This window comes from Doryrhamphus excisus, linkage group LG7 (assembly GCF_037039965.1).
Source record: "Doryrhamphus excisus strain RoL-2023G ecotype Guam linkage group LG7, RoL_Dexc_Guam_v1.1, whole genome shotgun sequence".
NCBI lineage: Eukaryota > Metazoa > Chordata > Actinopteri > Syngnathiformes > Syngnathidae > Doryrhamphus > Doryrhamphus excisus.
This window is the reverse complement of record NC_136363.1, coordinates 8,551,598-8,573,279: the sequence shown is the minus strand read 5'-3', so window position 1 is coordinate 8,573,279 and position 21,682 is coordinate 8,551,598. Positions and strand designations below refer to the sequence as shown.

The window sequence follows — 21,682 nt, the reverse complement described above, 5'->3', positions numbered from 1 at the left end:
AGCGGCATTCAACTTTATTTAACATCTGCTGGTGGACCAGTAAATTGTCCACTGCAGCATCAGGATGAGCTTGAAGCATCATTTACAGAACCCGACTGTGAAGGGAAGCATCTTACTCGTGTCTGACATGAGAGATGGCAGTCTGGCAGCTTTCACATAGTTTTATATCTCAAAGTTATGATTGTCATCGTAAATCTCAGTGAAGTCTTTGGCAGGGCTTCAAGGTTTTTACACAGACCCATAAAACGACACTGCCTTTCCTCCTTTGGTTTACACATTTTGCCACTTGACATCAGTAGGAAACAGAATGCAAAGCTGTAGCATCAGCATATAGAAACGATATGGTCAAGAATGCCCCGAGGGTCTTCTTATGGAGTGCATAGCTTTGTCTGAATCCGTAAAAACAGATGATGATGTGCCAGTAAGATTGTGAGAAATCCAATTTAGGAGCATGCCTTTAAGGTCTAAACACCATTGGAGGATAGTAGACTGCACAGCAGACGACACTTGAGTTAACATATTCTTCCTTTTTAGCTCCGATGTGTGGTGGTCAACTAAAAGGCCCTGGTGGTGTCATCACATCCCCAAACTACCCGGTCCAGTACGACAACAATGCCAACTGCACTTGGGTCATCACAGCGACAGACATGTCTAAGGTAGGAGTCGATAAATATTGGATGCGTATTCCTGGGGTGTGTCAAGTGATGTACTAAGCTGCAATCAAGCTTCAGGAGGAAACCGTCACCTGATTTATTCTTAAGCCAATTCACCACATGGTGCAGGTTCTTTGGTAGAGCAATATTACAGATAAGGGAAATAAGATAACATTGGAAACAGGCCAGTCAAAGACAAATGGAGTTATTAGAAATACCTGTGGTGTAAGAACAGAGAACAGAGTGATGGTGAGGTTTTCTTAGCATGAAAGATAAGCGCTATAACCACCGTGAAGGCCACCCAGCCAGCTTTGCTGAAATCTCTCTGTCTGCAGTCTTCCTACGACGTACTGCAAGAAGACATGACACTATGTGGTGTCCCGAATGGGGCGAGACTAGTTCTTGAGCCTTTATCCCTGCATGATCACATCATGTTATATACCGCATATTTGAAATGTTACTTTAAAAATACCAAAATATCATATGATCTATGCCATGAGACATGCATTTCTTACTTCGGTTGCTTGTACGGGACATTCCTTGGTTGACACTTCTGGTGTGGATTTCGAAGAATCCGACCCACAAACCATCCATCTTGTCTCTTCCTCTATGGCCATTGTTCATTAGGCAGGGAATTTTACATTGCACTGAGTGTAATTTGCATTTATATAAGCTTTTTCATTAGACTCTCTCAGCTCTCTGAAGACATTTGAAAAAAAAAATGTGGTGCAAAGTCAGGGGCAGCCAATTTAAAATACCGGGATGACTAAGGTGGACCTTGCTTTGCTTTTTTTGTTATTTCATCTTTCAGTAATGTTGGTGTTGTCTTTATTAATTTAACTATCAATATTTATCACCATGCAATATTATTTAAATGAGTCCATTTAGTAAATATGGATAACCATTTAAGCCATGGGTTTGTAGTGCGGCACACTGAGACCTCCCATCAGACAATAGAATACCCGTATGGCAACCTAACTCATTTTCTTGGGCTTACAGTGGTACCTCTGTACCATCGTTTTAGTTATTGTATTTATTTCCTGTACACAGTAAATGGTATTTCAATTGACACACGTTGACAGAGTTGGCACACTTACCTACTGATGGCGCAGCATCAGGAGCAATCAGGGGTTCGGTATCTTGCCCAAGGATACTTCAACATGATCACAGAAAAACGAAGGATCGAACCCGCAACTTACATGCAGTAGTGTTTTTCACGTCTATCACATTTTTGGCACCTGCATCATTTTTGCCCCCATGGTGAGTAATTTAGCAGTCATGCTCAATAAAAATACCCTGGCAGTGAGTCAGCAAGGCATCGGTGCGTTGTTTAGACACCTGATGTCAACGATGCAGTTCAGGGCAAATGGACTAAATTGTTAAGTGGATTTTTTTCTTCATTTTACGATAGATGGCAGTGAATGCATTGATGAATGATTTGAGTTGTCTTACTAAAAGTTCAAAGGTCTAAATAAAGCTTTGCCAGACAAATGTTGAAAAGATGTGATGAAAGACTCGAGAGATCTTTCAGGTATGTCCCAGCATCCGTTATTTATGGTTGTCTTGTCACCGTCACGGCTGGTGTCTAGGTGATCAAGCTGACTTTTGAGGATTTTGACCTGGAGCGAGGCTACGACACGCTGACAGTGGGAGACGGCGAGGTGGTGGGGGACCAGAAGACAATCTTTCATGTGTGAGTGACTCTACTGACCTCCATTTCTCAGTACTTAAGATTTCTCCGTCTGTTCGCAAACTAATTTAGTCGCCTCTCTTGACGCCTTTGTGGCCTTCCAATTTTATTGTCATCCCTTGTATTCTGTTTAATCACATTTTGTCATAGACTTTGTATTAACACGGTTATTCTGTTTTTTCCACCACTTGATGCAGTGTGAAATAACCACAGCACTACAGCGTTGTTCAAGACGATCAAAGCAAATGAGTGAATCATTATAGCATGAATCATAATTGCCATCCATGGTGCCTTTTTTATACATACTATCATTTTGCATATGGAAGCCCACCTAACATATCAGGTTCACTGGAACTCACGAAATTGCCAGAAGACAGTCATCAGACACCATCTCGTTTATATTCCGACCGCCTTCTCTGTGCCATCGCTAAAATTAGAACCCTTAATCACTTATTCTGTGTTGGAATTCCTAACTAATTAGAGTTGGGTGAAATTACTATTCAAATTGGATTCAATTACTTCTGTGGCATTGACTGATCTTGATTCCTTTTCCCACTAACTCATCTCCAATTGTTTTGAATTGCTTGTTTTGGTTTTTTTTCTGCCTCAGACTAGAATTGTACAAAACTCTCTAATTAGAAACACCTTACAAGTTCCTTACATTTTGCTTCTCTACACTTCATCTTAGAATAAATATGTACGTATATTTGTGTTTATTCTCTTTCAAAGCCTGTCCGGTACTACCACTCCAGACCTTGTGGTGAGCACCAGTCACCAGATGTGGCTCAATTTCAAAACAGACGACACGAGTGGCTCTCTGGGCTTCAAGGTGTCTTATGAAGGTAAGGGCTGGTTGAGATGGGGGAATGTTTTCTCTGTGCTGTAAAATTGGATCGTGCTGTACAAAGTAACGTTAAATGTTTTTTGCTTGTTGGCCATCTTCCAAGGCTAAGGATTTATATATAGGCTTAAAAAATATATAATGATTGGTTTGTGTTTTTGCATGTATTACAGTATACACAACAGGTCAAAAAGTGAAAATCACTTTGAAAGTCTTTTATTTCTCTGTGCGAATGAACAATATGCATGTTTACCTTTTAGATGCATTGCAACTCGTCTCTCTGGCCCACAGATGCTTATTTTCCATCTGTAAAAATAACCCGGAAAGTGGAACAGTATGCAAGTGTAATTAAAACAATGAGTTCTACTTAATGAAGGGGAAGATATGCTTTGAATCCTTCCAAAGACTCATTTGCATCTTCAGTTGTTTGTGCTCAAAACCCTATCAACTGTATTTACCAATAAAGTCATTCCAGTGCACATATTCCCACTTCGCTCATACTGCGGTGACCTCAGTCTTTCCATTTAAACATTAGTGCTTCCACGATACGGCAAACTTCTAAATGCGAACATGCTCCATTATGTTTGATTAGATCATTGGGTAATATAACATATGCGTTTTAACTTCCATTCACAGGTACTTTTATGTAGAAAAGTCAAAGCAAAGTAAAAAAAATGCATTTTTTTGTTCAGATATGGGCAAAATATGACTCAGGGGCCACATGCCAGTTCCTCGTCAAAAAATGCATTAACAACTGTGAGCAAGGCTGTAGGGTTTTTTTAGCTGCATTTGAAATGTCATGAGTGGTCAGCATCCAGCAGCTTTATCTATCTTTATCTATCTTTGCAAAATGATGGCTACGCTGCTCTGATGTTGGTGCAATAAACCCATCAGCGGTATTCATACTGGTTGGACAGTTCATTGGTTCTGTTGTGAGTCTTTCCACTTTTGCATGTATTCGGTTTGGGTAATAAACACACCTTTTTTGGTAAATAGATAACCATTCATCATTAGAACTACTCATGCCTGTAGAATTTGTGATAGTTTGTGTTTGTTGTGGTCTCAATCATTCCTAAATAGTGATGTCATACCAAAGATCTGATGGAAATGTAGGCTTACTCAGTGCCCTAGGCCCATTGTAATGTTTACTTATAGCCAAAATATTTGGCCACTAAAATCCGTTTGTCATCGTCTTATGAGATCGCATCATTTTGGCTGTTGACAGTAATGTGAGTTTGAGTTCCCATTATAACGCTCCGGTAACTCCGTACAGCCAAACAGACAGGAGTAACAAGCATGCCATTACATCCCTTCCCTTATTCATGAGAAGCTAATACTGTTGCTTTGGCTCCCGCTTGATCTGCATGTATTTGACACAGACAAACATAATTAAATACTGATTTTGGAATTTATATTTATTTGGTCTGTGAGCTCCAACACAGCAGTGTACTCACCTCAAAATGTCCTGCGTCCCCCCCACACCCTTTTTAAGGTGACTTTCATATAAGATCGATGTGTTGTCTTGTGAACGAGGTAGCCTCAAGGGGCCCATATATCTAAATGAAAAAAAAAAAAACAAACAGCGCATACTGAACGTGAGTTGCAAATATCTGTAAATGATTATCATTATTATTAGGAGTGTGGTTTGAGATCCAGTCTCACCCTGGTGCATTTTACAATTATTTGGTATTATATGTTGACCAGGGGTGTCAAAGTCAATGGCGCAGGTAGCCAAAATTCAAAGCCCACTTTAGGTCACGGACCGAACAGGATTTCCCTCCATATTTAATCAAATATCCATTTGTGTTCGTTTGACCCTGCTTGGGAATCCTGCTGTCCAACCGCCTGTGAGCGCGTAAATCTGTCCTGACTTATGATTAGATGAGCAAAGGAAGGGGAGCCGGAGCGATTTGCTTTGCCGTGGTTGTTTGTTCAATAAAGTGATTGACCACCTCCTCGCCACCCTCGCAGTGTCTGGGCAAAAGCTACAGTATTTTATATCCACACAAAAACATCACAGTCGGTGAGATTTGTAACTTGAGAGTTTACAGCTCTGGAATCATAGGAGGCTTTTCCCCAGCATGCTTTGTTTAGTTACACTCATCACTTTTGCCTGTCTTATGCATTTTTAATGTGTAGAGTATATTATGGTTTATTTGTAAAGCCACTGGACAGTACATGGTTTAAGAGGGGACAGACAAAGTGGGCTGGTATTAGTAAAAATGATTTCAGAACACTCATTCAAAGATGTTTTGTAGTATGTTACACTGGTGTGTAGACTGGGAGTCTTTTATTTATGTCTATTGTGTCTTATTTCCTGTTATTATGTCTACTATAGTGGGTAATACCAGTGTAAAAATGACTATGGGGGTGTTAGTTTATGTCTAGTATGTTAAACATATTTAGAAAGCCATACACAGGTTTTCTACGCTCTTACATGAAAATGATCCATTTTTAAATAAGAAATCGTACTTCGGAAATTCAGTAATTGCATTACAAGATTGGATGTAATGTTGGGTTGATAACCTGCATGCTGTTTGCTTGGAGGATTAGTCAAAAGACAGAGCTGTTAAAGCAGTTAAGCCCCCCCACCCCCCACTAGATCATGTGTCTCAACAGTCATCTGCTACAAATGCCAGATCTTACGAATACGTTGCATACAGTACATGGGTGGCATCCTCCAGGGAACAGACCGCATGCAGTGGTCCATATTAGCCAAATGTCACTGTCCTTCAGTGCTCAAAGCAGGTTACTTAGGGTTTATCCTACTCTGTATGCAATAGTACCATGTTACCAGTGACCACAGACTGTTTGTATACCCGAGGGTATGGGAGAGAAATGAGCTGGTGGGTATGTTGCACTTGAGAACAGTTTGCACAGCAGCATTTCTATAGGTTAATTGATAAAAATAAACATATGCATGATCGTGCTTGAATGCGACTCACTTGCAAGCTTCTGCCGTCTGTTGAAAATGTCTCTCAGAATCCGCAGTTGCCCGGAAGCGAAATTAATCACGTTGCAATTTGATGTGACATACTGCATCTTCATATCACTTCTTACTGATGGAGCGATCTTGTCAGGATCCGTTCAGGGCTGCAGCTAGTGATGACCTTCATTCACTTCTTGTGTGCCACGAGGGCAAACAAAGCTCATTTCCTGTTTTAGATATTGCAGATGTTGTTTAGAAATGCACGGTTTTATGATGATAATTCACAGTTATGAATGACACAGTTTTGTGACTGCTTTGTGTGCGTAGAGATTGACCAAGGCAGCTGTGGTGACCCAGGCATCCCTGCTTATGGCAAACGAGAGGGGACGGGTTTCCGTCACGGGGACAGGCTGTACTTTGAGTGTCTGCCTGCATTTGAGCTGGTGGGCAAGAAGAACATCACCTGCCAGAAGAACAACCAGTGGTCTGCCAAGAAACCCAGCTGTGTTTGTAAGTTCCTCAGCTCACGTCTGCAGAAACACGTGAATTGTTGCACATCAATATGTATGACGGGTGCAAATACGCGCAGCGTTGCTGCATAATAAATGGCCAGATTATCTCCGCAGTTTACAGAGCAGGGATGCGGATTTGGAAACAATAGATGGGTTTATTTGCTAATGATTGCAAAGAAAGACGAACAGAGGGCGTGAGGGAGTCGGGGTAAATGAACAAGAGCTGACCATGCAAATCATGCCCACTGCTGTCACTGATAGCATAATAGTCGGGACAATGCAGCTTCGTTTTAGTAAATAAACTTTTTGTTAGCAATCAAGCAATGGCTCAAAATGAGCTTTACTTAATCTTGTTAACCTCATATTTTGCCTTTTGCTGGAATTTACACACATGAACACTGACAGATCCTTATCTTTGCTGGCACTATGCTATTTTAAGCAACCCAGTGACGGCATGTATGCCATGGAACATTCTGTTTCGCTGCTGAATTTTGCAAATGCTGTTTTTGAGGAATGTCTCTTGACAATCTAACAATCCCAGCAGCGGGAAGACAAAGTACCAACTTTTGCAGACAAAGGGAATTGGTCCTGAAAACAACACCAGTGTTTCAAAGTTTTAAATATGACATACGGTATAGACAAATAAGACAGTGGAGTGGAGTATCCAAAGTCAAACACAGTTTGTTTCGTGACGCTGCTTGTCTTTCAAGTTGTTCTACTTTCACAAAATATGGTAGTTTGTTGATATTATTTTTATTCTTATATATTCATAGTGTGAATTCCTTCTGGTGTCTTGGCGTAATAAAAAGGGCTGTTGGGCTGGGTGTGGCTGGTGAACGAGCATTCTGCAGAACATTGAACCAAAGTCATTTCACAGGAAGAGTGACCACTAACAAGTTGCTTTACAGCCTATTTGTATGCAGGATGGCCATTCACAATTAAGCCACAATAGGCCACAAAAACGATCCTATTGTGACCACCCCCAGGGGACACACCCACTGGGGGACATAAATAAGGAAACACCAAATTTAAAAAATAAAAAGTCTTTTTAGGCATGACAAGTAAAATGTCTTCAACAAAGATTGACAATCTGTACAGCTTTACCATGCATGATGATAATTTAATGTTTTGTTTGACTTTTAAGGCATATTTTTTCAGAGACTATTGCTTTTATTCCAAACTGAACCTCTGGCATGTCAATTTTGAAGCTTGAAAATATACTAATCCTCAATGTAAACGGTTGTATGAGACCTGAATTCTGCACTGACCTTCGCTATTATACCAGCTGACCATTGAATCGACTGAATTAGAATCAAATGTGACTTTCTCAGTGACAGCTGAACTCCTGTACCACGATGAGTACTTCCATTTCAGTGCAGTCACTGACTGAATAGAATGTATTACACTTGAAGTTCTGCGTGTTCCCATTTAATTCTAACATCTCACTACACTGTGTAGTTTCCTGTTTCTTCAACTTCACCACACCCTCTGGAGTGCTACTGTCCCCAAACTACCCGCAAGAGTATGGCAACAACATGCACTGTGTTTGGCTGATCATAACCAACCCTGAAAGCCGAATTAACCTGGCCTTCAATGACCTAAGCATGGAGAAACAGTTTGACTTCCTCTCTATTAAGGACGGGGGAAAGGTATGTGCATCAGCTTAAAGCAGCTTTTAATTATGTTTTTTTTTTAAGTCTGATAATGTTTAATGGTCTTTTATCAGGCTGAGTCTCCCATCTTGGGCACCTTCTCTGGTGATGTCCTTCCTCCTCCCATAACAACCAGTGCCCATGTAGCACGCCTGGAGTTCTTGACCGACCACACCTACACTAACAGAGGCTTTAACATCACTTTCACGAGTAAGTACCAGAGGTGATCAGCTCTTTACAAGAAAGCGTGGAATGAATGTTTTCTAGTCTGTACACCGGTTGTGTGCTTCCCATTGCATATGCAAATAACCCTCATAAATCAACTGCCATAACAATGAGCCACCTATCTCCAGACAAAATCCTCTCTACCTGTGTAGCGTAGTCTTCACACACTCACACGGAGAGTCACTCCAAGAAAATGACAAACTCCCTGTCCTTTGAGCATATACAGTGACTTGACATCTAAATAAATCCAGTACAGAGGCGGCATCCTTAGCTGACAAATACATTGCGGCAATGCTCATTATATTCTATTCTGGGTCACTGCTGACTTCTGAGGAAATTTCCAGATGGGTTTTGTATACGCTGGTAAACCAGTTTTATGGATATACTGTACTATTGTCTGTTTCTTTTGTAGAGGTTTTCTTGCAGCCTTAGAATAGGAGCGATTGAATAATGAGGCTGATCTTTGTGTTTAAAATAGAAACTTTTCAATTTCAAGTCAGGACTATACGAAACAAGGGTGTTTGGCAGAGCTTGGGGCTTTACTTTAAGATGTGTAGTGAAGCCTGTCTTTTTTTTTCCAACAAATGAAGTAGCTACCTGCGGTTCAGCTGTCATGAAAACCCAAAATTTCAAAAGCGTGCCTCCTCTCTCAATAAGTGACGAAGATATGTTTTCCTCGTGTTTGGTGGTCGTAAGCAGCCTGTAGGGACACACATCACTGTTATAACAACGTTAAAAAGTCATTAAAAGTCATTTTTCCATAATAGACCTTTAATGAGGAAGTTGCAAGGGTTGAATATAAACCGAGACAATTTGTTGACTGAACGTCAGGAACTGTTAATTGAAGATGGCGGTTACCTTTCATGCAAATGATATTGCCATCTCACTAAAGCGCTGCTTTTCCTCATCATTCATGTTAATTAAGGACGCGACAAACTGTATTGAGAGGATTTTAGGTGTTAATGAATAAAGACCTTGATGGATGAGGTGAGGCTTGCACTCTATTTGGGTCCAATGGATCCAGGCGGGGGATTCATCAACACCTACACATGCCACCTAGCCGCATGCATGTCCATGAGGGAGCCAGAGAGTAGCACAGGTGATGTATTTGTTTACCTGGCTTTTTCTAGGGTGAAGACTCTCTCCCCTGTGTATTTTTCTAGCATTTCGCCACAATGAGTGCCCCGATCCGGGAGTCCCAGTGAACGGGAAGCGCTTTGGCGAAAGTCTTCAACTGGGAAGTTCCATCTCCTTCCTGTGTGAGGAGGGATTCGTCAAGACCCATGGCTCACAAACAATATCCTGCATCCTCAAGGATGGCAACGTGGTGTGGGACAATGCTGTTCCACGCTGTGAAGGTGAGAATTGACATTAGGAATCAACCGGTGTACCACAGAGAGCTAACATCTTTGAGAACACCGCTCCAAATGTAAGCCATTGTATTTTCCTCTGAGTGTAAACCAGCCAAGCTTCAGAGAATACAGCATAGGCTCAAGGGTGACTAATCAAGTTCACCATTCACGATGCGCACAAAGGCGAGAGCGTTATTAAAACATGTCATCCCTCTCCTGTGTACCGCAGCAGCTTTGCATTCCCACGGGGCCATCCATCATGCATGTTTTTTTCGTGTTATGCCTTTTATAGATGTCCTTCACTACACTGAGGTGTCCCTTTAAATCATTGCACGTCTAAAGGAGCAGGTGTATGCCGCTTTTTATACGCTCTCTTGTGTACATACTTGTGTGTTTTGGTTCAGTATAAGCAGTATGAAGATGGGTCAGTGTCTTTTTGGAAGTGTGATGGGGGTGACAGCTGCAGTAGGAGGTTGTAGTGACAGATTTAAGGGCAGGGACATATGCAAAGACGTGGGTATATATCATACATGCACCTGTGCCACAAAGCACATGTGACATGAGGGCAAAAATGGTTAACCTTGAGGTAAGCTGTCACCAATTTACATTAGCAGTAAAAGAAATTGAATGGCTCCAGTTTGATGCATGGGTTCATGTATGCACATGGGTTGTCGTATATTTGCTGGGGAAGACGTACCTAATTCCAACTCTGCTTTGTGTCCTTCTCTTTGCTAGCTCCCTGTGGGGGGGATCTGAAGGCTCCCAGTGGAATCATCCTATCTCCTGGCTGGCCAGAACTCTATAAGGAGGCCCTTAACTGTGAATGGATCATTGAAGCTCCTCCAGGCTACCCCATCAAGATCATCTTCGACAAGTCAGTCGCCTAGCTAGCACATACCGATGTCATTTTTTAGTCATCTATTCTTTTGTTCCTTTTACGTCTTTCTGAGGGCAGCCACTTTAATCTACATTAACATAACCCCCTAACTAAGATGTATTATTAAAGAATGCTCATAAGTATTTGATCCGTTCACATGATACCCCATCCCTGAGGGATCTGAACATCCTTACATGAACAAGGCATCCGCATGCACACAAAGGAACCCGTCAAGACATGCACGTAGTTGTGCATGCATTTACTATGCAAGTGTCTGTCAAGGGACACTGGTTTGAGCACTAGACTGAGAGACGGCACGCGTGAGAGTGAGAGTGAGAGAGAGACGGGGAGTTGTCGGATCAAACGCCACATTAGCGTTTCACCAAGCCTGGTCCTCACGTCCTCATCGCCTGCCTTGATAGCACGCCATGAAAAATGAATACAACATAAATGTTTGTTCGTCTATCATTTTTATGTCGCATCAATAAAATATCACAAAACACTTCATTTAGATAACACAGCTCTGAGTCGAAGCAATTTATTCGGGCCTTTTGAAGATGAAGTGGCTCCACTAGCAAAAGGCAGAGACAAACTAGCACACACTCGGCATGTTGCACACACACACACACACAACCACAAGACCCAGGGAAGCGTGCCAAACATCCTTAAAATAAATGTGTAAATTGTGAATCATTGAAATGGGACCAACTGTTTTTTTTTTTTTAAAGCTAAACTTTATTCTGCAACATTGACATCTTTAATTCTAACAATAATTATTCTCTTTTTTTTTTGTGGTGGGTGAGAACCGCACTGCATCATACTGAGTTGTTTCATATCTTGAAACTTAAAATAAGATTGGACTCTCATCCAATCTATTTACCATCCACACAACTCATGCCAGAGAATAAAAGTTCAATCAATTCCAAATTGAACATGAAGCGAGAATTGGGGTGATGTGCTCCCCTATTTGGTTCCTGTTAAATGCCGTAATCTAACCGTCCATTATGACCTATCCTGGTGTAAAGCGCATTACATTTGTGCATGACTTATTCAAAGTATCGAAGGGATAAAGATGATTTGATTTTATATAAAAGCCGAAGATGATAAAAACTCGATTCTAAAAAGGCATTCATCTATTTGTCAAGTTAAAAATGGAAGTCGAGTCAGTTCTCAATAAAATGAAATGCAGTAGATCACTGTAAACAACCAAAAAATTGAGGAAACAATGCTAATTTAATCCCAACCCAATTTTAAAACTATTTCTTCCTCCTCAGGTTCCGCACTGAGGTCAACTATGATGTCCTGGAGGTCCGCGATGGTCGTTTTCCTTCTTCTCCACTGATTGGAAGTTACCAGGGAACTCAGGTTCCCCAGTTTCTCATCAGTACCTCCAACTTCCTGTATCTTCTCTTCTCTACCGACAAGAGCCACTCCGACATCGGCTTCCGAATACGCTACGAAAGTAAGCACTGAGTGCAGATTCACATTAGAAGCAAGCAGCGGTAACACATGAACGTAAAATCCCCCCCCCTACTGTCTCTTAAATTCTTGTGAAAAGCTTGTGCTGCTGGAACACAGTTAGGCAAGTACATGAGCTGAGATAAATCAGTCAAATATACACTTATGTACATACACAATTAGCCACCAGATTCTCTTCATTTCCTCTGCTTTAGCTCACGCTAGCATCCCTTTGCAATTCCTCTGTAGGTAAATCTTTGCAAAGCTTGAATAATTTACTTTGAGCCCTACTTAGACAGAAACACTGCCGAGTAGGAATGAGGACTCAAACTTCTCATTGGTTTGTCGAAAAAGGATGTTCCCTTAAATAATTAATCGGGACTGTTTTGGAAAATCATGCTGCGTTGAAATATTCTTTGTCCCCGGCTTGACCTAATGAATTAAGCTGATTATTCTGCACGTCTATTATGTTTTGTTTGCAGCCTTGCAGCTACAGTCGGATCACTGTGTGGACCCTGGCATACCTGTCAACGGACAACGGCACGGCAACGACTTCTATGTGGGCGCTCTGGTGACATTTAGCTGTGACGCCGGGTACACGCTTAGTGATCCGGAGCCTCTAGAATGTGAACCCAATTTCCAGTGGAGCCGCCCGCTGCCGAGCTGCGATGGTAGGCTCCAGACTGTTGACCTAAAAATGAAGACTCGCATGCCAGATTCCCTTCCGGTCATAAATGGGATTAAATAAAAAAAAAAGCTTGGGTCCGTTGTTATGCAGCGCTATAGATGAAACATTAAGCACTTTGCTTGATATTGCATCACATTTAAATCACCAGATATGTCAGAGTTATGATGAATTCCACATAAAATAGCATTCCTTCCATCGTTTCTTGTTTTAGACTTTAAAGTTTCGACCTCATTTCGTCATAAATGTTTTATACGTGGCAGTGAGCTCACCCTTTGATGTTTTCCACTTTTTCCTCAACTGTAAATGCTTTTTATATTTCAAGACAGTATTGATTTCTGCACACGCTTTAGCAATATTGATGATAGCACTCAGTCCTTCTTATTCCTTCCTGAAGGGCACTTGTGGGGAAATGCTGTTTCTTGCTCATTTTTACGATTTTAAGTATTCATCGACTTTGTTTTGTCTCCTCGTTCATGCTTGCCTGCCACCAGCACTGTGTGGCGGTTACATCCAGGGCAACGTCGGCACCATCCTGTCTCCAGGATTCCCAGACTTCTACCCGCACAACCTCAACTGTACTTGGATCATCGAGACCTCCCATGGCAAAGGTGAGCAGACGCTTTGTGTCGACATGTGACAGCAGTCAGAAACCATTTGCCTGACAATGTCATCCCCGCCGTGGCTTGAGTGGCCGCTATGCGTTGTCGAACAGCTATCTTTATATAAGAGAGTAGTGCTGATAGGCTGGCCTAGGGCTAGAGTGCCGTGGGATGGCTCACTAGCATGTCAGAGCTGGAAAAGTCGGTCATTTTTGCACAACACCCGATTTACTAAGATCCCAAATAACAAGCTCTAAATTGCGTGAGCGAAATGGAAAAAATGCAAGCACTGTTCATGGGCATGTTGCATGTGATCAACTAATTGCTTGCACGCTTTTTAACAGGTGCAAAAATGCTGCATATGGCCCCATTATGTAAATTAGCATTTTCTACCCGATGTCATCATGGAGAGTGACCCTGAGCAAAAAATGAAGTTTGAAGCCACAGAGTTTGAGGTTTTGTGTGTTTGAGGATGCAAATAAACACACTGGTGAACTTCAGCAGCGACATTACATCATCATAATAATGCTGTATTAGTGGAGTTTATTTGATATACATGTTTTACACCACAACTTATAGTTAAATATCCGTGTTTTAGATGTGAAAAGTGTACTTATACTTGTATTATTGACTTAGACATTTGTCAGATGGCAGCGTAGCAAGATGAAATTCACCCAAAATCTACACTATTGCCCTTAAGGGACAGGAACTCATGTCTTTTGTGGAGGGCTGTTGTCCAAATATGTTGACAAGCGCACGTAATATTCTCTCTCTCTGTCGTCTGTCATTGCACCAATGCTTCCTTCTCAATGGCCACAGCCATTTGAGCATAACATGCCAGTTTGCACCAAATATATTACTGTGTACCAACCATCCAAACATGTTAAAAAAGATGCAAAAATACCTACCGCAAACAGGTTTCAGGCTTGATAAATCACATTATGGGTGCTAAATGATTATATTTTCATCCTTCCCCCCAGTGTTTTACACATTCTGATACTCTGCATATATTCTGCCTATTCATGAAGGCAAACACACAGTGTTATTTTGCTCATTTGACGGATTCAATCCTCAGTGCACCCTGTTAGTAGATCAGATCAAGTTTGCACATATTTTTCTACAGGCAAACATTTGTCTATATTGTGTTTTAGCATGATGTTTGATTTCCAACAGATTGTAATGGTTTCTTTGTGAGGAACATGACAACTTGCACAATCCCACATTTCCAAAAAGAAATGTGGAGCTTATTGAAGCCTGCCATTACTGATAGTTTGTTCTGTGTTAACATTTTATAATAGGGAGAGAAAATAATAGTGAGTGTTCAACAATAGAAGCGTACATGCTTGATGCAGTGATGAAAGAAAAGGACACGAGAGATGAAAAAAATGGTTTTACAAAGAACATTTCTCAATTATAGTCCGTGTTCAGACTTGTCACTTATCCTTTTTTCCAAGGCGTCCAGTTTACCTTCCACACCTTCCATCTGGAGAACCCTCACGACCACTTGTTGGTGACAGAGAATGGCAGCTTCTCTCAGCCCTTGTGGAGACTGACGGGCTCCACACTGCCGCCGCCTCTGAGTGCCGGCCTGTTTGGGAACTACACGGCTCAGATTCGCTTTCTGTCCGACTTTTCTGTTTCCTATGAAGGGTTCAACATCACTTTCTCTGGTGAGTTAGGACTATTTTGTTGGGAAATACGTACAAACCATTCAACCTTTACTTATGTGCACATACGTATTTCTGTTTGGTGTTTTTGCAGAGTATGATTTGGAGCCATGTGAAGATCCAGGAATCCCACCCTACAGCACCAGAAAGGGCCTTCAGTACGGGGTGGGAGATACACTCATCTTTTCCTGTTTCCCGGGTTACAGACTTGAGGGTCCTGCGAGGGTGGTGTGCTTAGGGGGCAGGAGGCGGGTGTGGAGCTCCCCTCTGCCAAGGTGTGTTGGTAGGTGGTCACATGCTTTATTTTAGCTTTCTTCACCCATTTCCCCCGACATAGTCATGCCACCATGAAAGGCCTTTCACATGCACAGGTCGTCTTATATATTTATACATTTGAACCATCAAACGAGTTAGAGCTTTTTTTACCTGTCATTCACATGCACCAGTGACTTGAAGATATGCCGCTCCAAGTTGCTCCAAAAATGAAAAGTGAAAATTTATGTTAGAGCATAGAAAATCTGTTTGCAACCTTTTAAATATGGGTTGTAACATTGTTAGAGCCTCTAGACATGAAATAACACCCCTATAGTCACCTTTAAACTCGTATTACCCAAAATATTAGGCATAAGAAAAAAGAAGACATAAATAAGACATAATATAATAGACTCACACATTAATATTGGGAATCAGATTCAAGCAGAGCTAAAAGTGCTTTATATAATATTCAAGCAGATGGCAGTATGACAGTTTGATGCATAATTTGACGTTCAGCTATAGATGCTGACTGCATTCCTCAGCTCATTTGCCTACTCCCATTTTCCCCTTGCATGACAGCATAAATATACATATTGTATGTGGCAAGTTTCAATCATATAGCGATTGACATGTCCTTTGCTCTCTCCGAAACCTTCACCTTCCCCCTTTCCCCGCTCTCCTGTCTGTGTCCCCTCCTCTCTTTTTCTCTAGCTGAATGCGGCTCCTCCGTGACTGGCATGCAAGGGGTACTCCTCTCCCCCAACTACCCTGGTTACTATGGCAACAACCATGAGTGCATCTACTCCATCCAGACGCAGCCAGGCAAAGGGATCCAGCTTCGAGCTCGAGACTTTCGACTGGAGGAGGACGATGTGCTTAAAGTGAGAGAAGGGGGAGGGGGGTACCTTCCCCTATTGTGTTCTTTGCAGCCTTGTTAGCATCGCTATGTTTTCACCGCTGAACATCTTAATAAAGATCCCCCTCCCGTCTCACCGTCTTTCAGGTGTTTGATGGCAGCAGCAATACGGCTCGTCTGCTCGGAGTGTTTACGGACAGCGAAATGCTTGACACAACCCTGAACTCCACATCCAGCTCCATGTGGCTGGAGTTTATCAGCAATGCAGATAATACCAGTAAAGGCTTTGAGCTACACTTCACTAGTGAGTAGCAATCTATGGCAACAAACTGCATGGTGTTGTGGAATGCTTTAGGAGACATTGCCTTTTCTCTAGGTAATGCATTGCTTGAAAAGAAGGCAAAATAAACCTTTTCTGACCTCGTATTGCACAAGGGCACCTTCTTCATAGTTACTGCACATACCTTACATGAAACTCTCTGCCCTTCTACTTTTTTCCCCTCCAAAGGCTTTGAGCTGGTGAAGTGTGAAGATCCAGGCGTCCCCCAGTTTGGCTACAAGCGAGAAGACAAGGGTCATTTTGCTGGGAGCACTGTGTCGTACAGCTGTGACCCCGGCTATACCCTAAAAGGCCCAGAAGTGCTCACCTGCCTGAGGGGGGAGAGGAGGGCGTGGGACAGCCCTCTCCCGCTCTGTGTCGGTGAGGCAGATCATCCTTAATAGAAACGGTGGTCATATTTGGGTCTACTGTGAATGTGTGCAGTTGTTCCTCACAAGACATTTGGTCATCACTCTTTAGTCAGGGTTAACATACAGAGGATCCCCCTTTAATCACTTTGAACGAGGAAGCAGGACTCCTGTTTACCTTCTACATACGATTTTATCACTATAAGAGCTCTCTAGACATGGAATAACAGCCCTATAGTAGTCCCCTTTACACTCCTATTACCTGATATAGTCGACATAATACGAGTAAATAAAGTATTTATGACATGAATAAGACTTGTACTCGTGTGTGTGTGAATGTGTTTGGAGAGCTGAGTGAAATTGGAGGTTTGGAGTTTTAGTTTGGCATGGATTACTGTAGCAGCAGTCCATCTTTTTTAGTAAAAAGTAAAAGTAACATCAGTGACACCTAGTGACCAGTGTAGAATACTACATATCATTCACACCATCGTTGAATGCCAAATATTTGTATTTTACTTAATTTAGCCAATTGTATGCGTAAAACTGCGTATTTTATACTAATAATATCAAGTATTCAATCACTAATATTTTTGAAAAACCATAATCGAGTGAAGCCACGGAATTTGAATTACGTAGTGGCCAGGGATGACTGTAATAACATCCCATCACATGTTCATGTATGGTATTATCTTGTATAGCCGCCATCTTTTTTGTATTGTTACATTATTGTGGTGTATTTCCCCTTTATTTTATTTTTTTGGAAATACAATGGACATTGTTGTTTAAATGTATTGCACAATGAGATACATGCATAGAAAATGGGGGACGCTAATGAGTATAGGCAGTTAAAAACATGCCGAATGATATTAATGGTATTAACCCAAGTTATTTTTCTCTGATGGTCGTCATTTTTATTAGAAGCTGCCCCATTATTTTATTTTAGCTTCACTGCTGAGCCCATTTGTTGGAGGCTATAGCTTTGTGCTTTATTCCAGCCCATTTCTTCTTCTCCTCACCATTGCATCTTGTATAATTCTTGCATCCCCGTTTTTCTTTCATATGAAAGAGCGATTGCTCTCTCAAAGAAACAGCACTTATCTTCAAAATATAAAATAACTTCTTTTCAGTATTTTTTTCCCCTCCATTTATGTGCTGTTTTCATTGCAGCTGAATGCGGGGGTACCATCAAAGATGAGCCCACTGGTCGGATTCTGTCTCCAGGCTACCCAGCTCCATATGAACACAACCTGCACTGCGTGTGGACCATTGAGGCCGCGCCAGGAAGCACTATTAGGTTTGAACAATCCTCTTTGTTTGGTGCGCTTGGGACTGTTTTGATTACGTTCTTGGCTTCCGTTCAATATACTTCCATTTGTGCAGTGCTACACACATCACTTCCACAGGCTGCCATCCATCACCTGTGAGTTGATCTTGACCAAGTAGTGGCTGCCTTACGGGTGGATGAAATGACACCTGGGATTGCTTGGATTGGATAATTGTAAAAGATGAGGGTGTCACTTGTGAAGAACGTGGAGAATGAGGATGTACTGTGTAGTGTTTCTAGATTATTTTCATGTTCCAGTTAACTCTGCTATGTTGAGTATTGAGTCTTTTGGTATTGCAAAACAAAGACTCTCATCAAAAAAAGTTAGCACCCATGTCTACCTCTGCATGCACTGTAAATTGTTTGTTGTGCCGTTGGTGTTTAAAATGAACTCATCCATGCTATTAGTATTTATCCCTGACCGTTATTGTCACCTTTCTTATCAAAGGCTGCCGCTTGGCTCTCTGAGTTCATTTTTGGCTTATTTTGCAGCTATGATCAAAAGAATAGCAAAGACTTGAGGTGACAGACTGTAGAAATAACTCAAGGCAAAACACGGTCTTCAGTGAAGGGAAAAGTAACCTTTAATGTCCATTTGTCTATTTTATTCATAATTCATATGCATCTATATACATATTCATATATATATTTAAAACATTTGTTTGGCTTTCTGGAATGGACTATTTGGATATATAATATGGGATTACATTGACTGGACCCTCATTCAATTTAAAGGGATAGTGTGCAGCCTCCCTGCTTACAGATGCATGTGGCTAGTTACTGCTCTTTATTAGTCTCAGCTAAAATAAAAAAATAAAAATAGTAGGAATTGATCTATTGTCTGTGTTTGTTTTTACAGCTCTTATAAGTCCCTTGTTTGAGCAATATTACCATCTTGCAGTCGTTAATGTTGTTTTGAATAAAATATGTTGTTTTATTTGCCTGTTCACTGCCACAATCCAAATCCCTGGTAGTGTTTCCACTGCTTCTTCAAAGACACTCTTAAAGATTCCTGCGCATGCAAAGCATCCAATTTGGTCTCTCGATACCTATGGAATAATGCACCGCATCTGGTGAATGACTTTAAGGCACAGTATACATACATATGAATATGCTTTTCTAACAAAGCAGTGCCCTTGCAAACGCCTCAACCCTTTGCGTCATATCTGTTTGGAAGAATTAGCCTTCAGGCACGTCAATACTGGTGTCAGTCATCTCTGCACGCTCGTGATATAATGAGAGCATGCGGTAGTATTGTACAACGATGTTAGCAAGGGAAAGCGTTTCTCTTCGTCTGCAACGTACGTATATAGTTGGCTTATTTGTTGCACATCCTTGGGTCCCTCACAATTCTTTGTGCATTAATGACTCTGGGACTAATTCCTTGCTGCTCCTCTGTCAGACATACTCAATTTGCATGCCTCTGATTCTGCCTATGTAATTCATAATTGAGCAGAGTATGCATTAGTCAAGGGAGCCTTCTTATAGCAAAGAGCATACCTGAACATATAGCGCACATATCTGGTTTGGTGAGTGAGTAGTGCAGAGAAGCATCCAGGTGGGAGGCAAAAGTTCTAATCAAGAGATGCACAGTAGAGATAAAACTATAATTGAAGAAAGCCCCTCAGGGAGCTATTTTTCAGAGTTGAGCTTATTAGGAAGAAAGTGGCGGTATATTGTGGCCTTTCATTTCCAAACTACTTTTCTTGTGGTTTGCAGCTGTTGAGAATCTAAGTTAGCATTCTGTGGTGCGTTTGCATGTGCTTTTTTTGTGCTTTGTGCCATCCGGGCTCCTCCCCTACCATGTATGTTAGGTTAATTGAAATGTCAGCCCTGTGACTGAGTGGCCATTTGTCCAGACTATACCCCGCCTCTCACCCTTTGTCAGCTGAAAGAGGCTGCAGACCCCCTCTGTGACCCTACACAGGATAAGTGGTGTAGAAAATGGATGCATTGTGAATGAGTAGATGGTTTCTATCTTACAATGTATTGTGAGACAAGTCTATCAGAAACCAATCCAAGTCTTTTATGATACTGTACTGGTAATTGATTTGTGCTGTATGCACTTCACCCCCTTCCAACTTTCTGCTGAATTTTGCAATTTCACACACCTACGTGTTGGAAAAAAACATTCAAGTATTTTCTCAAAATTGCTTTGTAGCTTTCTTGTTGTGTTGTTCTGAGAAATCATCACTCTGAGTTCATGTCGAGAGAGTGTGTTGTGGGTGGTTGTTGTGAACGCCCGGCGTCCCTGGGCACTGCGGTGTGTATTTGTTTCAGCCCTGATTGATGATCCCACTGGGACCATCGACAGGTTGCACTTGTAGACCAATTGATAGGGTCAGCCTATAGTTATAGACACGAGTGTGCAGTGTGATAGTCCATGGACATATTGATGATTTCTTGTGGGACATTATTAAATCTATTGGCCCCGTTGCCTAACCCTAACCGCTAACCCACACCATCTCTCCGAATTAATTGTTAGGAAATTGGTAGTTAAAACTATTTTAAAATCTGCACACACACACTCCTACATGTATTTATCAGCACGCACACACACACACACACACTACCTATCCACAAGCCTCCCCACAGGATTCATGATTGCAACTCGACTATTTTGTATTCAAAGCACTCCCCAATTCTCTCTCTGTTTCTCTCATACGAATACAAAACAGATACAGCAGTATCAAAAGAGACCCAAAAAATCGCTTCCTTCCCTATCGCTTCTCCTCACAGCGAACCTTTGGCACTTGATTGACCTGATTTATCACATTAAGAGGGGACAAGTACACACAAGTTGAAACCCCAGGGGGAGGAACACTGCAAACCCGACTTTCCACGATTTCACAATTTGCACGCAGGATGCTGTGTCCTCGTGGGGTATGCTTCACAGCAGGGGTGTTCAAAGTGCGGCCCGGGGGCCAATTGTAGTAGTGCTGTTTTTGGGTTGTTTTTTTTTTTTTGGTCTGACACACATTCTAAAAATAATCAAGTCATTAGGTTAGTTTTCAACATTACTTTGTTTAAATTTGTTGTAAAAAAAGAAAATTAGGGCAGGGATGAATTTATATCATAAGAATAAGACGAAAGACATTTGAAACAGTTTGAAATGAAAAAAAATAGAAGAGAATGGAAAAAGGTTTGAATAAAATCAAAACATGAAGAGGAAAAGTTGTATTCAAATTAATTTTACAAGAATAAACTCAATATTCTGGGAAAAAAAATTTAGTAGCATATAGTTGAAATATTAAAGAAAAAGTTGTTGTTTTTAGTTAGTTTTTATGGGAATAAAGTAAAAGCTATCATAGGAATAAAGGCATTGTATTACAATAGGAAAATGTATTAAGATTATAATTTTTATGAAGATTATTTATTTTTAAGAGGAAAATTCAATTGACCCCTTCCTTTTTTTCC

General features: G+C 41.3%; 1 protein-coding gene across 1 annotated transcript in view; it reads left to right on the top strand.

Moving 5' to 3' along the window:
* Window positions 1-21,682, top strand: part of csmd2 (CUB and Sushi multiple domains 2) — a 153,093-nt gene that overhangs the window by 71,843 nt on the left and 59,568 nt on the right. Inside the window, exons 10-26 of the mRNA XM_058046312.2 lie at window positions 535-656; window positions 2,243-2,346; window positions 3,073-3,185; window positions 6,441-6,623; window positions 8,084-8,274; window positions 8,352-8,487; window positions 9,666-9,860; window positions 10,590-10,728; window positions 12,006-12,193; window positions 12,672-12,860; window positions 13,369-13,485; window positions 14,931-15,146; window positions 15,238-15,426; window positions 16,110-16,279; window positions 16,402-16,558; window positions 16,763-16,954; window positions 18,109-18,235. Of these exons, the coding sequence (XP_057902295.2) occupies window positions 535-656; window positions 2,243-2,346; window positions 3,073-3,185; window positions 6,441-6,623; window positions 8,084-8,274; window positions 8,352-8,487; window positions 9,666-9,860; window positions 10,590-10,728; window positions 12,006-12,193; window positions 12,672-12,860; window positions 13,369-13,485; window positions 14,931-15,146; window positions 15,238-15,426; window positions 16,110-16,279; window positions 16,402-16,558; window positions 16,763-16,954; window positions 18,109-18,235 (2,728 nt within the window). The remainder of the gene's footprint in view (window positions 1-534; window positions 657-2,242; window positions 2,347-3,072; window positions 3,186-6,440; window positions 6,624-8,083; window positions 8,275-8,351; window positions 8,488-9,665; window positions 9,861-10,589; window positions 10,729-12,005; window positions 12,194-12,671; window positions 12,861-13,368; window positions 13,486-14,930; window positions 15,147-15,237; window positions 15,427-16,109; window positions 16,280-16,401; window positions 16,559-16,762; window positions 16,955-18,108; window positions 18,236-21,682) is intronic.